Here is a 20,094-nt window from a genome sequence, read left to right as displayed (position 1 = left end):
GAAGAGAAACTGCAAAGCCCAGCATTCCCAATTTATGCACTACTTGTGTGGTTCAAGCTTCCAGGACTACATTTCATTTCAGTCCTCACAAGGATGTTCCCAAGTCTGTTGCCAACTTATTTTTAGTCAGTTGGCTCCTCCTGGTCTTCGTGTCTCAAAGAAATCCTTGTCTGTAAGCTTGTTTTGTTAATGTAAACAAGTAGTTGCTTGCAGTCACATTTTCTCTACATACACGTGTTCTAGGCTTTTTCTAAGGGAAAACAGATTCTGCAGTGATTTTTCAGGAGCTGCTGCTAGCCTGATAAACCTCAGTTCATTATATAGATGTTGAATCTGGTGTCTCAAACAGTTCATGTTCTGAGCCGTGATGAACTGTCCCACACACTGGATTTCACAGTAGAACATCTATAGTGGTCACTTCCAGAGGTGAAGGGATGAATTGGTAGATTGTTCTGTTTCTTCTCCCTCCTGTTTAGCTCTGTTTCCCCCAAAACTCTCCGGGCTTGACCTGCCCAAATGCTGCATCAACCTGCCCTCCAGTGTGCTTGTCCCTGTGCCCCCATGGCACTGTGCTTTTGGCCTGGTTTGTCAAGAACATCTCAATGTACCAAGCATGAGCTTGACAAATATCACCTGCCAGGAGTATGTGTCTATGTGGGGAAAGGGACAGTGAAGATGAAGCAGCAGAAACCTCTAAAATAGGAGATGTTCAATGCCTAGATGAAAACCAGAGCTCCTGGCTTGATTTTCCAGTCTGCAGCCAGCTGCCTGTCTGCCTGCTGGTGGTCTGGCGTTTTTTATCATAATGGGTATAAAGGCAGGTACCTGCTGACAGCTTGGGCTTGAAACCTTAGTTTATTTATATTTGCAATGTGTTTTTTGAGCCCATGAGGTGGGAAATACCTGCCAGTGGTGCATTGCCAGGGCAGGTGACCCCATCCTCAGAATTTCTTTCTCTATAAGTTTTTGCCTTCAAAATCATCTTAATTTAAACAATGTGTCTGCTTCTGTAGCCTATTCTAGATGTCAGAGAGCTCAGAACCCAATTTACCAGATTAGCAGTTCACTGCTTCTGCCACTGTGAACTGGTTTTTTTTAGGGGGAGAAGACATCTTTCAGGAACAGCTTTAAGAGGAGCATTTGTGAGATGAACTGATTAGTGGAAGCTTGATGGCTTGCTAATGCAATATGTAAATATCTAAGGGCTTTCCAAGCCAAGTACCAGGAAATGTCTAGTGACCTTTCCTGAGTACCTCCTTCATTCATGCAGGCCCTGCCTGTGCATGGTGAAGACGTTAACGTGATGGGTGCCAGACTGTGTCAGGGCAGCCTGGTGTACATGTCACTCATGTGACGGTGGATGGCTCCCTCAGGACTTGTTGATACAACAGACCATAATTGCTGCAAGGATCGTTTTGACAATCTGCATTTAAAACTAAACAATCTCTTTGCATGGGGCCAAAGGAGAATATCCTTGTCTTTTAAATTCATCCCTGAATTGTGCCGACTGCCAAAGCCAGCACTGAGCTCAGCTCCTGCTTTGGAGGAGGTTCATGGTTTTGTTGGTGTAGACCTGGGGTAGGTTTGCAGCTGAACTGTGGGAGCTGGACTGTTAATGTTTGGGGGTTTTACTATAAAATACCAAATGTGGAAGGTCCTTCTTTTTTAGATTCAAGGCAGGGATAGCTCAGTATCTGCTCAAGATGACTTCAGTCTTGGGATTAGATCAAAGCAGTCATGTGAGAGCAATCATGTGAGTTAGAACAGCAAGTGCCATCCCTGTCATTCAAAGAAGCATTATAATTATTAATGCATGATATGAATCTTTCTGTAGTGGCACAGCAAGACTATTAGGAAGATACGTATGGGCACAGGGTGTTGGAGAATGCTAATCAAAGAGGGGCTAGGAAATGTCAAACAGAAACTGACACTTCAGCAGCATTCCTTGTCAGGTGGTTCCTCATGTGGATCTCACCAAGGTTACCCTGCTCTGGGCTCCAGTGATGGCAGAAGCAGGAGGGCCTGCTGTGTTGTGCCCTGGGTGGTTATGGCAGATGATGTGGAGAGAACAGGGGTGGCCTCATGGGTGGAGTTTGTTTCCTTCAGCTCTCTTAGAACCAACTCAGGACCTTGGTGTTGGTGGAGGCCTCCCTGGTCACCACCACTCCCAGCTCAACAAAGCCAGTCTGGTTTGAGAACCAAGATGAGGTTAGAGCTCTTGTAGGTATCAGTCTCAGTTTAGCCATATTTGGCAATAGGAGGAGAGCAGAATTCATTTCTTTTAATGCCAGCGAGAGGCATTGGCTGCTGGGGGTGTCTGGTTGGCGGAAGTCTTGGCAGCACAAAAGTCTTTGCTCTGTGTAAAGAAATTAATGTAAGCAGGATGGATGCCTGGACTCCAGACGAGTGCAAATAACCAAACACCGCCCTCCATTTCTGCATTTTATTTTTAATTGCCTTTCTTTAAGTGGTGATATTTGTGTATTGTTCCCATTAGAGACAATTTACGTTCCAGGCATTGCATTATCAGTCCCTTTATGTTTGCTTAGGGAAGAAAGTCTAATAGATTTCTGTTTACTTTTTCTTTTCTCCCTCCTTCTATCATTTTTAATATGGATCTTGATCAGTTTATCTATGTGGATGGTGCCTGTGCTGTGGGGGCTGTGTGTGTATTTATTCCTGCTAGAGAGGAGTTTAGCACAGTGGCCTGTATTTTGCCTATCTAAATCTCTTCCTGCACCTTCCAGGGACACTCCTGCATATTCTAAACCCTGAATGTGTTTCATGTAACCAGGATTGTATCCCAGTTCCTGGTGATCCTGCAGGGTATTTGTTACTGGAGTATTAACTCTAGAACAGAAGGCACTTTTCAAGCATGTCCTGTAATAACTGTTCCTGATCTCCCCTCTCATGGGGGTCCCCAGGAGGATATCAGGGTGACCTGCTTGTGGGTCTTCTCTGCAGTGAATTGCAGGGAAATTATCTACTTGAGTGGGAACTCTAAAATTGGCATTGGAGAACTGTCTAATCTCATGATTAACCCGAAGCCCATGCTACAAAGTGAGCAGAAGTTTCACTCTCCTGTGGAAGAGATACCTGCACTGCAGCCTGTTCCCATGGATGGTCTCTGAAAAGGAGGGTTCTGTTGGGGTCCAGAAGGTGACCAAGAGAATGACCAAAACAAGAGCTCTTAAGTGTCATGGAGACAATCATTACTGTTGTTCACAAGGCTAGTGTCTAGATTAGGGAACCCTTGGCTGAGACAGGTGGGATTTATGAGTGGTTGCACCATGTAAAATAGGGGGCTGTAATTTTAGTTTGCAAAGTATGTTGAGTCCTTTTGATTTGCCACTGACTGATGGAGTGACCTTGAGCAAAACATCCAGTCTCCCTACACAATTCCTAGGCAAGAATTTTTTTGACAAGACATTTTTCATTTGAAAATGCCAGTTCACTGAAACTGGGGCTCTTCAGGAAAAAGTATCATTTTTGATGGATTTCTCCTTTAGATTTTTTTTTTTGGGGGGCGACAAATAAAAAGTTGGGGGGTTTTGTTTGGTTGGTTTGCTTGTTTGTTTGCTTTTTTTTCCCCAGCTGACTTCTCTCTCAAAATGTTTTTTTATTTCTAATACCCATAACAAATGTTTCAGAAATCAAACCCAAACATCCTGACCCTGTTTGGTGTTTGTTCGGAACTCAGAAATGCAGCATTTTCTTTCACAATCCAAAATTTTTCAAAAATGATTGCAAGATGGAAAAAACTGTTTCCTGTTGCCATCTGGAAACAGAGAGGAGGCCTCTTTTGCATCTGCTCAGCTGTGGAGCCCTGCTCCCTTTGTATTGGTAGGGTGCTTTGGGATCTCCAGGCAGAAGGTGCTGTGCAAAGGCCAGCTGCAGTTGCAGTGTCCATCTGGATGCACTTCCCCTGCTGCCTCTGAGGTGAAGTGCAATTGCTTTTTTCCCCCTTCCCCCTCTGATCTCACCAAATTAAAGCAAGAAAAAGACCCCACCAGCAAGACCTGCTTCTGGATTTGCAGTCAGTAGCCATCTCCAATAACCGTCAGGCTGTCAGCTTCCCCCCCACCTCCCCCTACCTCCCACCTCCCCCATCACTCACCAAAGGAAAAAAAGAGCTGGAGCCACAGCTTGAAATATATCATGCAATAGTGTATCATGAATTTCTTGTGAATCACATTGGTGAAGCAGGTTTATTTATTTCTGAGACTTTAAATCAATACAAAGTAGGTCTCTTAGTTCTGAAGCTGGGATGGAGTGTGAAAAAATGAGCCCATTGTACTCTTAAAACTTTGGGGAAAGGAGATGACAGCTATATAATTCCATTTACCAGGCACTAGGGGCTTTAATGTGAAGGTGACAGGGAGCTCTTTGTGCATTTAGAGCACCATATCTTCTAAATAAAAGATCTGCAGACTTGATAGTGGAGTATAGCTCTGACTTTAATAATCTCCAAGCATTAGACCAAGCCAATATGTTCCCAAGTCAGGAGGGTCCCCCACCGAACGCTCGTAAATTAAAAGTGCAGGAACTGCACAACGTTCCAGGATTAGAAATGCAAGAAGTGCTGTCGGTCTCCAGGCAAGGAGGTGCCAGCCTTGCAAAGCAGGCTGAAGACCTGGGAATGGGGCAGCTCAGCAGCACAGCTCTTCCTGGTGTCCTGCCTCAGCTTGGTGCTCCTGTTTGATGTTGCTGCTGTTTTACCTTCTAATGACATGATATGTGTGGGGGAAGAGCTGAGTGATAGGGATGAACACTCTGAGGCTTGACTGCACATAATAACAGTCAGGTTTTAAGTTCCTACATTGTGTTTTCTGATGAGACATTCATTCTGATCATTTCTGCCTGTTTATGAAAAATAGGCTATTTATAGTATGTGCATGTGCCTTTTCTGCTTCAGGTTTCTGGCAGATAATATAAATTGTGGGATAGGAATTGCAATTATTGAAATTATTCAGATAAAAATCTGGCACTTATATTTGATATAAACACATGATATGCTCTGAATAATAACAGCACTTATGTTACATAATGATTCCCATTCAAGCCCTCTGCTGTCATTTTTTTCAGATCTTTCCTCTTTGATGAGACATATGAGCCAATCCAGTTTGCAGCCAAACCAGCTTTGCAGTGAATGTCTTAACTAGCTGGCAGCTCAGTTTCTGAAAAGGAGCATACAGAAAGCAGCTGGTCATCATGGTTTTGAGTGCTGGAAAATGATTAATATGCAGATGACATGCCTATAAACCTGTTGAGGACGGCCTTTTGAAGGCTGAAAAGGCTGCTAGAATTCCTGGCTCTCCTTTGTACTTGCCAAAAGATCCTCTGAAGTAAAAAGAAATGCGGGTTCCTGTTGCTGTAGGGAGAGGGGCTTTTGGAGCACCAGATGAAATAAGTGTTGACAGTTGCTGCCTGTGTGTTTTGTGAGCATATGGTAGCAGAGGTTGCATTCTCTGGAAAGTGGTGTTAGTGCAGTCACAGGCTGAGCTTCAACACAGGCAGTTCTAGAGCTAGTGTTGCCTTCTGGCCACTTCTCTGCTGGCCTCATCCTTTTGTTGAGAAGGGGGAACAGAGGAAGCAGTTTGCTTGGGAGGTTTGTCATCAGGAACCAAGGAAGGGGAGACTGAGCCAGCTCATCCAAATCCAACCATGGTCCCTGGTGACCAGGAGACTGGTGTCAAATGCACAGGTGGTGCGTATCACAGGTGGTGATAGCATGTCAAACTCCAGGTGGACAGAAACATGGCTTCTGGGTTTCTGTGCTTTCGTGGGGTGGAAAGAATTTGAATTTAAAGCAAATTTTCTGATGCCAGAAGCTTGCTGTCTGGTGCTTTGCTGTTCATGCTCTTTTTTTGTCTGTTTTTGCCATCAGATTAAGCACAAGCTCAGAGTTCAAATATTGCCAATATTCAGGTAGATGTGTATTGTGTATCTCAGCTTTAAAATCCTGGAACCTGTTCTTTCCTACCCCTCTGGCTGGACCTTTCTTGATCTCTGGTCTACACAGCTGACTCTGGTAGCTGCATCTTTGACTGTTCCCTTGGGTGCTAGTAACCTTTCTGCTAGGAAGGGGCTGCTTTGCAAATTTAACCCTTCGTGCACATGTTTGCTTGTTAAGCAGATGCCTTCTATAAGCTGAGAGCTAACGATGCTTTCACTTCTTAACCTCCTGCTTCCTGTGCCTCAGTGGACCTCCCTGCTGGACCCAAATTCTCAGACTTTGATGTTTACCGTTTAGGCAAATCCTGGTCATATCAGATATAGGTTTTAATCCTGTGCAATCTTTTCTCCCACAAGTTTGTTTCTAGCATCACCTGTCTAACTGATTTAGCAACATTTCTACCTCCTCTCCTGCCTCTGCTGACCATGTGTCTTACTGAGGAACATCTGAATCCTTTAATTGCAGAAGCATCAGGTTTGGATTTCTCCAGCAGATGTATTCTCTTTCACCCTTGGATATTTTCCTGCAGAAACATTTATACAGCAATATGCATTGCACCATTTAAGATTGTTAATTGGAGATTGAATTACTTGTCAGCCTTTAAAAATGTAGTCCTCTGAGGTCAGAGATGAGGTGGTTAGCAGAGCTGAATGGATGAGCTATTGCATTCATTTTTTTCTCAAGCCAAATGATCATTGTCTGTAAGCTGGCTAGCCCTTCAGTGCCTTTTCACCTCTGGCACCCCATTCAGTCTGCAGCTGCATGTGTGGAACAAGTTGGCAGGACCTCTGATGGGTCCTGAGAAGACAGAAGAGCACACGGTTAGGGGACCAGCACCCAGCCTGGCAGTGTCCCTGGAAAACAGCCTTTTTAACCCCTCAGCTGCACCCTGCACCAGGGAGTGGAGCAGTCTGCTTTGCCTTTGAGCTGTGCTGAAGTCAGGGTCTGATTTAGAGCTTGTGTGTGCCCATATTACATATCCCTCCTCCTGCTCCCAGCCCAGGTGCAGGTGCACATGTGTGGACATATATGTCATACAAACGAAGGCAGCCAGAGGTCGGCCCTGCAACTTTTAAATGCAGCTTGGGACTGCCTTGCCACTGCTGACAAACACTGACAAGTAAATACTTCTCTGGCTCGGTGCTACACAGGGATTTCATTTGCACAGCCCCTCACAATGCTCTGCCACTTCACTGAAATGTCTGGAGCACTCGGGAAAAGGAACTGCATATTTATCTTGATCTCCAAAAAGGGATTTAAGGGCGAGAGCAGGCGGTATATTAGACTGTTTTCATTGCCTGTCAGCAGTGGTAAACCCAAGCTGTCTACAGTGTCTCTAGATAAGCAGCAGCAGAGGCCCATTTTGCATGTACATATGTTTGCATTAGTTCATAGATGGGGAGTTTAAATCCTCTTTATTTTTATTTTCCTCTGTGGAAAGCATTTAGCTGGGCTTGTGCCTGGCATCTGGAGGCCTGTGCTTTTCTTTTCCTTGAATCTAAATCTACACTGCTGTCTTTTCTACCAGGCCTTTTCATGGCACTGTTATTATTAGAGGAAGATTAAGGTGTTTGAGCTCAGAAGGAAGGCCCAGGAACACCTCCATGCAAAACCACAGTGCTGACATTGACTTCTAAATTTTTGGGCTAGTCGCACAACTTCTGGGCCTCTGTTTCTCCTTGTATGTAAACCTTGACTGACATCTGTCTCATGGAGAGTTTTGTGAGGATCATCCAGTGCTTGTAACATGGAGAGTTTTGTGAAATGCCAGACCACCAAGCCTTTAAAGGAAAATTAACTTGAAGTTAGCAAATGCCACTGGTTAGGCAGTGCTTAAGACAGGCACAGCAGCTCCCTGACCCCAGCTCTCATTAACTGACGTTGTGCAGGAAGAAAAACACTTGGTCCAGTGTAGTTTTATATCCTATCTTTGTATCCCTTTAGCACCTTCTTACTTTCAGCCCAAAAAGTTAAATACTGAGAAATGTGGAGCTCCTCTGTACGATGGGGAAGAGGAGTTATGTCCTAAGTGCCCATTGTAGGATATGGAGATGAAGATGAAGTCAGATCCAAACATCCCTTCTGTGAGGACCAGATTGCCTTGGGCTCCAGCTCCTCCTCTCCTGGGATAGCCCTTCTTCCTAAACCGAGCTGTACTGGTTGTCTGGTGGGGGAGGCAGGTTGTTTGTGTGTGTTTGAGGGGTTTTTTTAAGATCTAAATGAAGCAGGTATGTAATGCCCTCTGTCTGTTAGGAAGACTCAACCCATAAAAATAACAAACGGCGTGTATTTGCTAGAATGTCAAAGTTATGAGTTTATTTTGTAATGATGTGCTCCTGCCTTCATGAGGTAAACTGGCCGTGGCAGAGGTGTTATTAGTAATATGGACTCAGTGGAGCAGAAATCTGAGTGACCGAGAGATCAGTGTATCAGTCAGTGAGAGGGCAAATGGAAAGAGACAGGAGGAGAATGAGAAAAGAGCCGCTGTGCCTGGGCTGAGATTAGAGATGGAGCCGTGCAGGAGAATAGGAAGCCCAGCAGTCAGAGTCTTATTCTTTCTAGTCTCTCTAAGGAGCTGGTGGGGCTTTGTCTTTGCTATACTCAGCTGTACGCATGGTGTTGATTTTTTGCCCAGTTTAGGGTTTAAATAGGTCCACCTTACCACTTGTCTTCGTTGGAGCGATTTTAAATTCATGAGCTGAGCTGAGGTCAGCACCCAGAAGACTTGGTCACTTATCAGCCCCGTTTGCTGCTTGGGGAAGGGCAATTCTTTTGCCCCTTTTCCTGCCTCAGTTTCCCCATTTGTATCATTCCCCTTGGGCATCACTATTCATAAGCTATCACCTGCCCATAGGGCTTGGGAAGGTCTGTTGTCAGTGGTTTGCTCCACCCTTTGGTATTAAAGTGATGATGACTTGCTGCAGGGAAGGGCTTCTGAGTATCTTCTTAGCCAAAACCCCCTTGTCACATCCCATCCTCTGACAGGTTTCCTGTTTTTCTTTTGACAGGTGCTTGGACGGGAAGTTTATACCTCCAACAACCAGCTGGGTGGGATCCAGATAATGCACAACAACGGGGTGACACACAGCACGGTGTGTGATGATTTTGAAGGAGTCTACACTGTTCTGCAGTGGATTTCCTACATGCCAAAGGTAATTCCTGGCCCTGCAGAAGCTCAAGGTTGCCATTACCTATTTGCTTTTTTCACAGGGTTCTAGGGGGTGGGGGACTCTCTGCACCTGTGGGTTTTTTCTGTGGTTGGATGGAGCCAGCAAAATGGTTTAGGCTCATGATGGAGGCTGATGAGCATTGTGGTTCTGAAGTACACAAAACAGTTTTGTCTTCAAGTGCTGGAGGAGCTGGGATGTGGGGCAGCCTGGTACTGCCCGGGTCACATTCACATTGCTCCCCTAGTGTGCTGCCCTCATGCCTCTGGGCAGCAGGATGCTATGTACCCCATGGATTGTCTCATACTGAAGAGACTCAAAGTTCCCCTCTGAGGGGACTTTGTAGGAGTTGATGTATATGTGTAAGCTGCTCTGAAGCCAGGAAGGCAGCAACAAGAACAGGGAGGTCACCTTCCTTCAGGAAAGAGTGTGTAGAATAAGTCAGGTGGCCTGGTCACCTTTCAGAAATTAAATTGCAACCCCTCACTAATGCTGGCTATGCCTGAAGTTCAAGAGCAGATGAAGTACAATGCATGCCATGTGAAGCCAAAGGAGGGTTTAAGAGAGTGTATGGAGCACACTGAAGTTTTCTCAGGCTCTTGCCAAGTCTCTGGGATCCCATCATTTGAAGGGTTGTACAGTGTGGGGGACAGAGGACTCCAACCAGGACCTCTAGAGGTGGTGTTTGGTGCAAAGCCATGCAGGAAAATTACTTCAATCATTCTTCTTTTTCTCTTAGAATGTATCCAGTCCTGTTCCTATCCTCAAAGTCAAGGATCCTATAGACAGAACCATAGACTTTGTTCCTACCAAAACTCCCTATGATCCTCGCTGGATGTTGGCTGGACGCCCAAATCCAAGTATGTAGATCTTTGGTGGCCAAGACACACGATAATGCATCTTGTTTCCAGACTGTCCAGGCTTTATGTCTGCAATCCATATGTATTTCAGAGTTCATAAAGTAGATAGTTCTCAATAATTTGAATATAATATATTAAAATAGCTTGTACATTCTGATTGCTTGAGGACATTTAACAATTATTAGTTACTTTTATAGATTTTCCTTTTTTATTTTATGGTTCAGAGGGAAGTCCATATTCCTGCTGATTTTGAAGGATAATTATATTGGAAACGTTTCCAACCATTGAACCTTTTAGGGTTGAGCAGCCTGTGTACATACAAGCTGCAAACTGGGTGACCGTTGTGCCTGCTGGTATGAATGAGTTTGGGAGGCTGAAATGAGATTTGTGATAAACTTAAGTTTTCTGGTTTTGGATAATATTTTTTCATCATCTCTCAAGTAATTCATTCAGCTGTCTGAGTGCAGCCAACACTGGCTTCCAAATCGAGTGACTTCAGATTTTAATTTAGTGGAAGCGTTAAGGAAAGCAGATGATTCCCTGTGATAAGTTAAAGCAGATATCTCCTAGGTGAAAAGTTAAAGCCATTTATTAGGAGAGATATTGCCGTGATATTCTTCAAAGTGACGCCCGACACGAGGCCAGAATCTAAACGATCAGCTTTGGGCTCACGATAAAGAGATAATTTTGAAATGGATGGTCACATTTTACAGTGGGGCCACAGAGGCAAGGAATGTAGAACACAGTAATTACAAGTTTGGTCTTGATAAAACACTCTCCATCCTGTTTAAGTCAGCAGAGGTTAGCTTGCTTAGATCTCCACTTTTAATTGGTTTTGGACTTGGGTTTGCAGAAGCAGAGGTGCTTGTTCAGATTAAAGTATTCCTTAGAAGCTGTGTGCCAAGGGCTAAAGCTGGGAAGGATTTTGAGTGGGGGTTTTTTGCAGAGCTTGGTGAAGCCCCAGTGGAAAGCAGGTGCCCTAGAGAATTGCTGTTTCTGTAGTTGCGTGAGGGGAGTATCTTGATGCCTTGACTTTTGAATAAGCAGCTCATACAGGCTAGAGGACTGGAGAAAGAGAGCTGGCTGGACATGTTCCTCATCACCAGGGGGTCCAGTGTCAGCAGTCAGCCCCTGTAGGGTTCAAGCTGAAATATAGGAAAACCTTCCTGCCATGGTCTTCCAGTCTGGAGAGTGGAAGCAGTGCCATGCCACCGTGCAGGTCAGCATCAGGAGACTTGCCTCATTCGTAGTGTCTTTTTTGTCCAAGTAAGGGACACACGTGGAATGTAGAGAAATACACTGTAAACTGCTGCCCTGCTTCCTGTAGGGGTAATTGTTATCCTCAGCATTTTATGTGAAGGAATGTCTGTGGGTTGCTAGTGTATAGATGTGTCATCACATCTGTGAGTGGAAAGGTACAGTCGATATGTTGGAGTTTGTGATGTAGGAGAAGCCCCAAACTTGACACTGCCCTGGCTTTGTAAAGAGCAAATAAAACTAGTTGATTGTTGGCATGATTGGGATAACCAAGCCCTTTGTACTTCAAGGTAGAAGCTGCAAGGGTCAGGAAAAGTTTATTCTCTTAGAATTGCACAGTCATCTTGGTAATGTGCTTTTTGGGAACAGCTGGATTTCTCCCAGGCATTCAGAAGCTACTGCCTTCTTTGGGCAAGGGAATAGGTCTGAGAGTGTGTGGGCTGATCTAGGATAGGAACTCTGGAAGCAAGTGTTAGTTTAGAGGGAGCTGCATCGTCTGGTGTCTTTGATGGTGCAAGCAGGCTTTTGCTGTCAGAGTGTTTCATTTCAGTTTGTCCAAAAGAATGTGTGAATCATGCTCAGACGTGTAGTCTAGTTTTAAAATACCACAGCAATTTTTAGATTTAGTTCCTGAATTTCTTCAGCATTCCTTCTTGGGCAGAATCAAGAGGAAAAAAAATGTGAGAAAAGTTTTAAAATAGAAAGAGGCATTTCGAAAAACATCTTTAATGACTTTACTGCCTTTTGACAAATGTTTGTAGTGTCTTGAAAAAAGAGTTATTTATTTAAAAGCGTGTGAAGTCCCTCTGGTATCTGAACCCCATCGTTTAAGAATAAATGATGCTTTTGCTGATAAATGGCTGTCTTTATGTAGACTAGCAAATGAAATAAGACATGATGGCTGAAGGCAGACAAATGCTCAGCTGTCTAATGTTCCCTTGTATTATAATCGATTTTAAAATAAATAAATAAAAAGACAGTGCTAAGTTCTCCAGTTGGCATTTTTAAGCAAATTTCAGTTGCTCCTTTTATAGTCTCTCTTTCTTCCCTCCCTCCTCCTGCCTCTGATATTTCAATTTTTTTTCCCCTTTCTTTCCCTTCAGGCCAAAAAGGACAGTGGCTAAGTGGTTTCTTTGACAATGGCTCATTCCTGGAGATCATGCAGCCCTGGGCACAGACAGTTGTGGTTGGCAGAGCAAGGTAAATTCAAAGAGGCATTATAGACATTTGTAGAAATCAAGTTTTGTTATGCTTGGTGTTTCTCTAGAACCTCCTTTGAAAGTTGATGGCTGTAAGTAAAACTAAGTACTTGAACAGGATCCTTCTTTATCACAGGAATGAAGCATAGTCTGATTGTTCTGTTTTGCTTGGAGCTGACAGCTTTAACATGCACAAAGGCCAAGAAGAGAGCTACTATTAAAAATTATGGCAGACAGTGTGTGGTTCCCCAGGTACATGGTTGCAGAGTGAGGCCTGCTTGCAGCTCTGACTTAGTTTAAGAGGTATTACACAATTTATTGTTTTGCAGTCTCATTTCACTTGCAGGAGAAGTTCAGCTAAAACTAGAGCAAATTGCAAGAAACTCTGCATACAGAAGAGCCTAACATTGAGGTTTGTGTGGAACAATGTGCAGTGATTTCCAAACCAGCAGCCACCACATCTGATCTTAGTTGTTTTTTATGATGCAGAGATTTGAAGCTCCAGAGACCTGTGACACTCACCTCCCCCCAAGGGGTGTCCCTTCCTCTTACTTTGCTGCCAGGTGGCACCTGTGCAGAATTCTAAAATGTTCCTTGTTGCCTTGAGATTTAGATCCTTGTCTTGAAAATATTTGCAGCCTGGGTCACTGTGGCTGTTGCAGGTCTGTGAACTATCAGAGCTGGCAGGAAGCAGGAGCCTGGACACAGAATCCTGCATTTTGACAGAATGCAAATCACAGCTGGGCTCAGAACCCTCTGTCACCTCTTTTCTAGTTTCTTTAGTTTTTTTGCCCCCTCCAGAATGGCACTGTGAGTTTTGTGATCTGATTGTCTACTTCCTCTCAGAACAAAGCCATTTTGAAGAGTACATTTATCTCCCTTGAGTTTCCACCTACAAGTGCTCGAGCTGTCCAAAGGCAGCATGCTTATCCTCTGTCACTCCTCATTCCTCACACTACTGCCAGCTCTCCTCTCCAGACAGTTTCATCCTCTTGCCTCCAGCAGGCTCCCAGCTCCTAATTGATGTCAGTTTTGGTTAATTGTCAGCCTTTTTTTGTTTTTTAAATTTTATTTGAGAGGTAAAAATCCTGAAGTGCCAGAATAGAATCCTGCAGGCTTCAGGTGTTACTGAGATTCAGTCATTCCTGTGAAGACATAAGTTCAGAGTGCCTTAGTTCCTAGGAGAAGTCTGCATCAAAGAAAAATCTTCACCTCCCATATTGCTGGGATCACAGTGCCAGCAATCCAGTGCCAAATTACCTGATCATGCTAAAATCTCCTGGAAATCCTGTGGCCACCCCTGGGGTCTGGCTCCAACAGCCTCTGGCTGCACCAAACACAAGGACTGACTGTAGCACCAGGGTATCCCCGGGATGCTGAATTTGATTTCCAGAGCATTCAGTGGGAGACAGAACAAGCCACCACTGTTCTGAAACATGGCACAACTGGGATGGCCAGCTGGGCTCCCAGCCAGCGTAGCCGTGAATCAATGCTGCTGCTTATCTCCATTATGTTGATCACACACGTGGGTCCGGAATATTTGCCACTGGGAGCTCCCATTTCTCTTTTAGACCCTTTAAAGCCACAGCTCTACAGAGTCCTCCTGATGAGGGCCAGAGAGGCAGACAGCAACACTTGAGGCTTTCACTAGAGCTCCCGTGCGGCATCGCAGGGGATTGTGTCTGTTCTGGACATCTCTGGACATCTACCACATCAGGAGCTGTGGTAATATGTTAATGAAGGAGACTTCCAGATACAAGGGCATGCTCAGCAAAATATCCCTCTGCTGCTCTTTTCTTAAGACTTTTGGGGTCTTAGGAAAGCTCTTGAGCTGCCCAAGCCCAGCTAGAGACAAGCTGCTGCTGAGCCAAAGGGATTCCATGTGCCAGGGCTGCTCAGCTCTGTCTTCATGAAGTGCCACATCTTTGCCCACTGCTGGTCCCAGGGCTCCCAGTGCTGTTACCCCTGCAGATCCTTTCCATTTAGAGTATTGTCTGATCTTCATAAATTGTTGAGAGGAGCCAAACATACCTTCTGATTCCACTGCTAATTGCAGCACGTAACCTTGGGATGTTGTGTGATCTTTTGATACACTTTAATACTTTTATCTGCCATCCTATAGTAATTTAAAGGCTTTTAGACTAAGCAGTATAACTGGGAGGAGGAAGAGGGGGGAAATCAATGTATGGGCAAAGCTAGAAGGTCCCTATCCAGGCCCTAGCTCAGCTTTACTTGCAGCTCCTTTCTTCTGACAAATTCCAAGTTCCTTTGGACTCTGAGGTATATATAATACCAATGAAACTGACTTCTTTCAAAAGCAGTGGCATTTTGAAAAAAACAAATATGAATGTATTCTTCTGGGATTGTTACTGTAAGTGCTGCCAAAACTCATCTTTTGTATGTATGTTTGGAATATGTGTGCTGTTGGCTGTAAATTGTCTTTTATTATTCTATGGCAACTTGTCCAGGGACACACTATAAAACAAGATGTAGCATCTTCATGTGCTAGCCTGATAAAATTTATATGAAGTATAATGGAAAACAGAAGTTGTTTTGAGCTGTTTTCAAGTTCAATAAATAACTGTAATACTTGGATAAAGATGTTCTTTATTAGGTCACATGGGCCCTAATATAGAAGTTATAAGTTACCGATTTAAGACGGCTTCTGCAATTACAGGTTTCTAGGCAGACTCTTAATCATAGTGAATGGGAATATTTTCAACCCCCTAGTGCACATGGGCCTTGTCGCTTTCTCTGCCTGCAGCACGTGTCATCCAGCTTGAGGTGGTTGAGGAGAGAGCTGGGACTCCTGTCCTGGGAGTAAGCACTTGTCATGGCAAGTGAGATGCCTTTTGTGTCAAGGAGTGGTTAGACTCTGCAGGAAGCAGAGCTGAGCATCCTCCCTGCACTCCCTGCTCATCACCCCATCCCTGCACCCTTCCAGCCATCCTGCAGCTGTGAGGTTTTCGGGAGGAGGCAGATGGACAAACCCAGAACTTTCCCCATTGTTCACCCTAACCACTTGGGACTCACCATCCCTGGATGTGTTCAAGGAAAGGCTGGATGTGGCACATTGGTCTAGCCAATGTGGTGGTGTTAGGTCGTAGGTTGGACTTGATGATCTTAAAGGTCTTTTCCAGACTTGGTGATTCTATGATTCTATGTGTGAGAAGGAGTTTTAATAAGCTGTGGATGTTCAGGGTGGCCAAGACATCAGCGTGGCTCAGAGATGCAGCCCATGGGTGTGTTTCATCAGCTGACACTCCTTGTCAAAACAGGGCGTGGGAAGCCTTGGGTCTCCATGGTTATTTTTAGTGGTCAGGACCATTGGTATCAAAATCTGTGTGGTAGCAGGTGAAGGGTGGTGGAGGTGTAGCTGTATCATTCAAAATTTGGGCTTTGGTTTATTCTGTTTAATTTTTAATGAGGTGTGTGTTAGTTTTTAGACCTAGATTTTGCTTTGAGAGCAGATATTTAGCCAAATGCCTTATAAACTCTTCAAAAAGGCCAGATTGCTTCTTCTGCCATTTGCTGCATTGTTTGTCTCTCGAGTATTTTTATGCAAATTGCAAAAATAGTCTATTTGTGTAACAGTAGAAATATGAATTTTGATTTGTCTTGCATGGTACCAGGCTGGGAGGAATACCTGTAGGAGTAGTTGCCGTAGAAACGAGAACAGTGGAGCTCAGCATCCCTGCTGATCCTGCAAACCTGGACTCAGAGGCCAAGGTAGGTTGGATGTGTGCTTGGTTGCTTGTTTGTCCTCTGGGAATGTCTCTGTGGAGAGAACACTTCTTTTGATGGGATTTTTTTTTTTTCCCCCAAGTGTGGGACAAAAAGTGTAGCTGTTCCTTGGGGGGCTGATGCATGGCAGCTGCTGGGAGGAGTGAATGGACAGTTGTGTTGGCCATCCCTGCAGGAGACCCATTCCCCTGCAGTCCTGCTTCTCTTGGGGCTTATTTGAGGTGCAAGGAAGGGAATCTGGCAAGCAAAAATAATTTCCCTTCCCTTTGGCAATGGCTGTAGTGTTTCATGTCCTTTCTGCTCTGACATTTTGCTTTTTTCATTCCTGGTGTCACAGTTCTGGCCCTACATTATCCTGGGTCTTCTCCTTTCCATATCTTTTTCTCTTCCTTCACCTTCTTGCAGCATCAACAGTATCAGACTTCCCATGCCATCTCTCTTCCTCTTCTTAACTGAATCAGTGGGGACACTCCTGTTGATGTTGGTGACATCCCAATTGGATCTGTTGGTGATTGTCCTGATTTTTCTGTGGGCAGACAGATCCCAAGCATTCCATACGCTGCATTCCTCATTGTTAATTCCACATCACAGCTCTTTTTGTGTCCATTTCTTTATTTTTATGCTAACTCTTGTATTAATGTGTTTCAAGGCTTAACAGTCTTTTCTGTTCCCCCCAGATAATCCAGCAGGCTGGTCAAGTCTGGTTCCCTGACTCTGCCTTTAAGACTGCGGAGGCTATCAAGGACTTCAACAGAGAAGGGCTGCCTCTCATGGTCTTTGCTAACTGGAGGGGCTTTTCTGGTGGAATGAAAGGTAACCATTGATTTGGATGCCCTTGCAGTGTTGTCTCATAGAGTGCATTGTCTTCTGCTGCTCTGGGCATGGCTGCTCTTCCCTGCCATGTCATATACCCAAGTGGCACCAAGCTCCTTGGGTTTAACATTCTGGAGAGGTTCTCTGGGGCCAGGCCAGCATGTGGTGAGGGACACAGCAATGGAATTGTATTTGTATATGTACCCTCATACAGTTATAGGAACTGGCCAGCTCATCTGCAGTGAGAACAGTGTTAGCAGTGGTCTGACAGAATTTGCAGCTCCAACCTGGGCTGATTGAACACTAATCTCAGGAAACCCCTTCTGCTTGCAGAGCATTATATCCTTCTGCCTCAGCTTAAGGGGGCCAGAAAAGCCAACATTATTGCATATCAAAAATGTATTGGCATCTTCTGTCAAGTGGAAACATTGTGTCATTGATGATTTTCCCCACTGTAATATTTTCCTATCAAGGACTGTCTCCTAGTTGACTCTTTTGGTGCTAGTGATGTTCCTGTGAAGAGAACAGTTATAAAACTGCTCAGTTAATATACCAGCAGTTACATTTTTGCACCACATATTGCTACTTTAAATTTTATGAAGTACCAAGAATGTCAGATTGATACTGTAACATTTAAATACCTAAAAGATTATGGCCTGTTACCTGCATGTGGCACTTAACAAACACAGAAGAAAAGTTACAGGTGCACTAACAGAGTAAAAGTTCCTTGTCTGGAAAAGCTGACCAGTGATAAAAGGTGTCCTGCTCTGCTGTCTCATCAGCTGGGTGGGAAACAATGCCATTGAGTGTGCAGAGGCAAAGACAAAGATGGCAAAATTCTTTCCTCTGGACAATCCCTTTACCTTTTAGGCGGGGTTTCTCCTCCATGTGCTGTTACTTCTCTCCCTTTGTGATTTGCTTTCCCTACTGCAAAGCATAAGGGAAAGTTGTTGATGTCACATTACCAAGCAGTCGTGCAATATTAGTTTGCCTTCCTGTGTTGAGATCTGTTGGCTTTGCTGGGTTCCTCAGAAACTGAGTTAAGCTTTGGAGTTGGGACCCAAAGCCCAAGGTAGGAAAAGCACTTGGAGGATGCTGGTATTTATATCACATATCCCCAGCTGGTAGCAGGAGGAGGAGAGAGCTGCTGCAGAGGGGGGGAGAGCACATCCATTGCAGTTTGCACCTTGGACCCTTCATTTCACTGCATCTTGTTTGCTGGTGGGGCCAGCAGAGCCAGCGTTGGTCTCTCCTGACGCTTTCTGTGTCCCTTGGGGAGTTGTTTGCAGTTTTGGTTTCAGTGCTGGCTGGGGGATTATGCAGGGAAGGAAAATAAACAATTATGCCACCCCTCAGTGCACACAAACACACTGCCAGGAGCCGACTGCACTGTGGGTAAAATGACTCCAAAATTGTGTGTAATGAGTAGGAAAAGATTAGAGACAGCTCTTGCTATGCTGAAAATTGACATTAGCAGAGGGGGGAAAAAAACAAGAGAGGGAGAAAACCAACAACCCTCTCTTTACTAGTCGGCCTAGGAGGTCTAATTCAAGCTGTAAAATAAATAAATAACTAACATAAATAAAGGCATATCACAATGGTATTGGTGGTTTCCCCAATGAGCTCTATCTGGCCGGGAGGCTATTCAGCATAATGCAAAATTAAATTATAAAAACTGGCTTGAATATTTAGATGGAGGAGCCATTTGGAAGTAGTTTATTTAGGCGAACCGGCAGTGACCCACGACGGGGAGACATCAAGCGTGAAATTTACTGGAAATTAGCACCAGGGTCTTGGACTCGGCATGAATAGTTTGATAACATGCAAATCCTCACCACATTAAGCTGCAGCACTGCTTGTGCTACAGGGTCACTCGCAGTTGGTTTTTCATGTTTTACTTCTGATATTTTTTTCCTATGACAGGTTATAAACAACAACAACAACAAAAAATATTCAGCCGAATGAAAAGACTGTTTTAAATCTCTGATTACCTGGATGTGGAATGACAATGTTGCTTGTATGTAATGGGTTTCTGAGGGACATGATGTGTCTGCAGTCACTCCGTGCCTGGTGTTTACCTTCAGGTCCTATCTGATAATCCAGCCAAGCTGATGAGATCCGTTCCAGCTTTGGAGGTTTCAGGGCAGGCTGCCCGACACTATGGGAATGCAAAAAGCTGTCTGCAGCCTCTCTAGCATGCTTGATGCATCTGACTGCCAATATTTACACACACAGTGTAATGATAACAGCTTCTAGCAGATTTCATGTCCGTGTTTGCAGCTGCTGGTGCACACTGCAGCTGAGCAGGCAGGGAGCGGGCAGTGTGCTGCGAACGCCGCTGCCCGACAAGAACCAACAGCTCTGCTCTTCCTAGAGGTCTGCTGCAGCATTCCTCTCTTGCAAGCAGCTTATTATGCTGAGCTTTAAATTAATACAGGAATTAAATTTGGCCCAGAAATGTAATATTTAATTTTAATTTATCCAGTATCAACTTCTTTGCAAGAGCAGTTGTGCAAACAGCCTGATCTTTAACTGTGCGTGGTGCTCTTTGCTGCGCAGATGATGATGGAAGCAGTTAGGGTTTGTTTTAAACATAGTGTTAGTTACAGTAATATTAGTTTATAAAGTCTGCACCCCACCAAGGCACTGGAGCTTCATGGGGAGCTCCAGCCCAGAGTGGTGGGCACCATGGCACCTGCAGCAGTTACATTTCCTGCAGTTTTCCGTTGGTAGAGCAGAGAATGCTACAGAACTGCACATAAGGGGCAATAGTCACTATGGCAAATGTTTCATAGTTTCACACTCAAATACAGTATTAAAATAAATCAGGGAGGTTGTGTGTTCTGGTGATTGGGCACAGGGACTACAGGCAGGTGTGTTGGGCTGTCTTGGTAGCATTTTTATGATCTTCATCAACTCTACTTATATTTTATCTCTTAGAAATACACATTCATTAGGAGTTCCCACTTTGCTGACATGGTAAGTGTAGGCAAATTGAACCATTGAGGTGGAGGGAGGAAAAAACCCTGCAGAAAAGCAGGAACCCTCTGTAGCCTGTGGACATTGCAGTTCCCCTTGGCTTGTCTCTGGAGCTCAGC

At 44.5% G+C, this 20,094-nt stretch overlaps 1 protein-coding gene across 8 annotated transcripts in view; it reads left to right on the top strand.

Moving 5' to 3' along the window:
- ACACA (acetyl-CoA carboxylase alpha) overlaps positions 1–20,094 on the top strand; it is a 126,676-nt gene that overhangs the window by 85,668 nt on the left and 20,914 nt on the right. For all 8 annotated transcript variants that reach the window (XM_051635482.1, XM_051635476.1, XM_051635477.1 and 5 more), the window contains 5 exons: positions 8,965–9,108; positions 9,863–9,983; positions 12,344–12,440; positions 16,072–16,168; positions 16,861–16,996. In XM_051635482.1, coding sequence (XP_051491442.1) covers positions 8,965–9,108; positions 9,863–9,983; positions 12,344–12,440; positions 16,072–16,168; positions 16,861–16,996 — 595 coding nt within the window. The remainder of the gene's footprint in view (positions 1–8,964; positions 9,109–9,862; positions 9,984–12,343; positions 12,441–16,071; positions 16,169–16,860; positions 16,997–20,094) is intronic.

Source organism: Apus apus, chromosome 18 (assembly GCF_020740795.1).
Source record: "Apus apus isolate bApuApu2 chromosome 18, bApuApu2.pri.cur, whole genome shotgun sequence".
In the NCBI taxonomy this organism is placed as follows: domain Eukaryota; kingdom Metazoa; phylum Chordata; class Aves; order Apodiformes; family Apodidae; genus Apus; species Apus apus.
The sequence above is the reverse complement of the archived record's forward strand: the minus strand, read 5'-3'. Positions and strand labels throughout refer to the sequence as shown.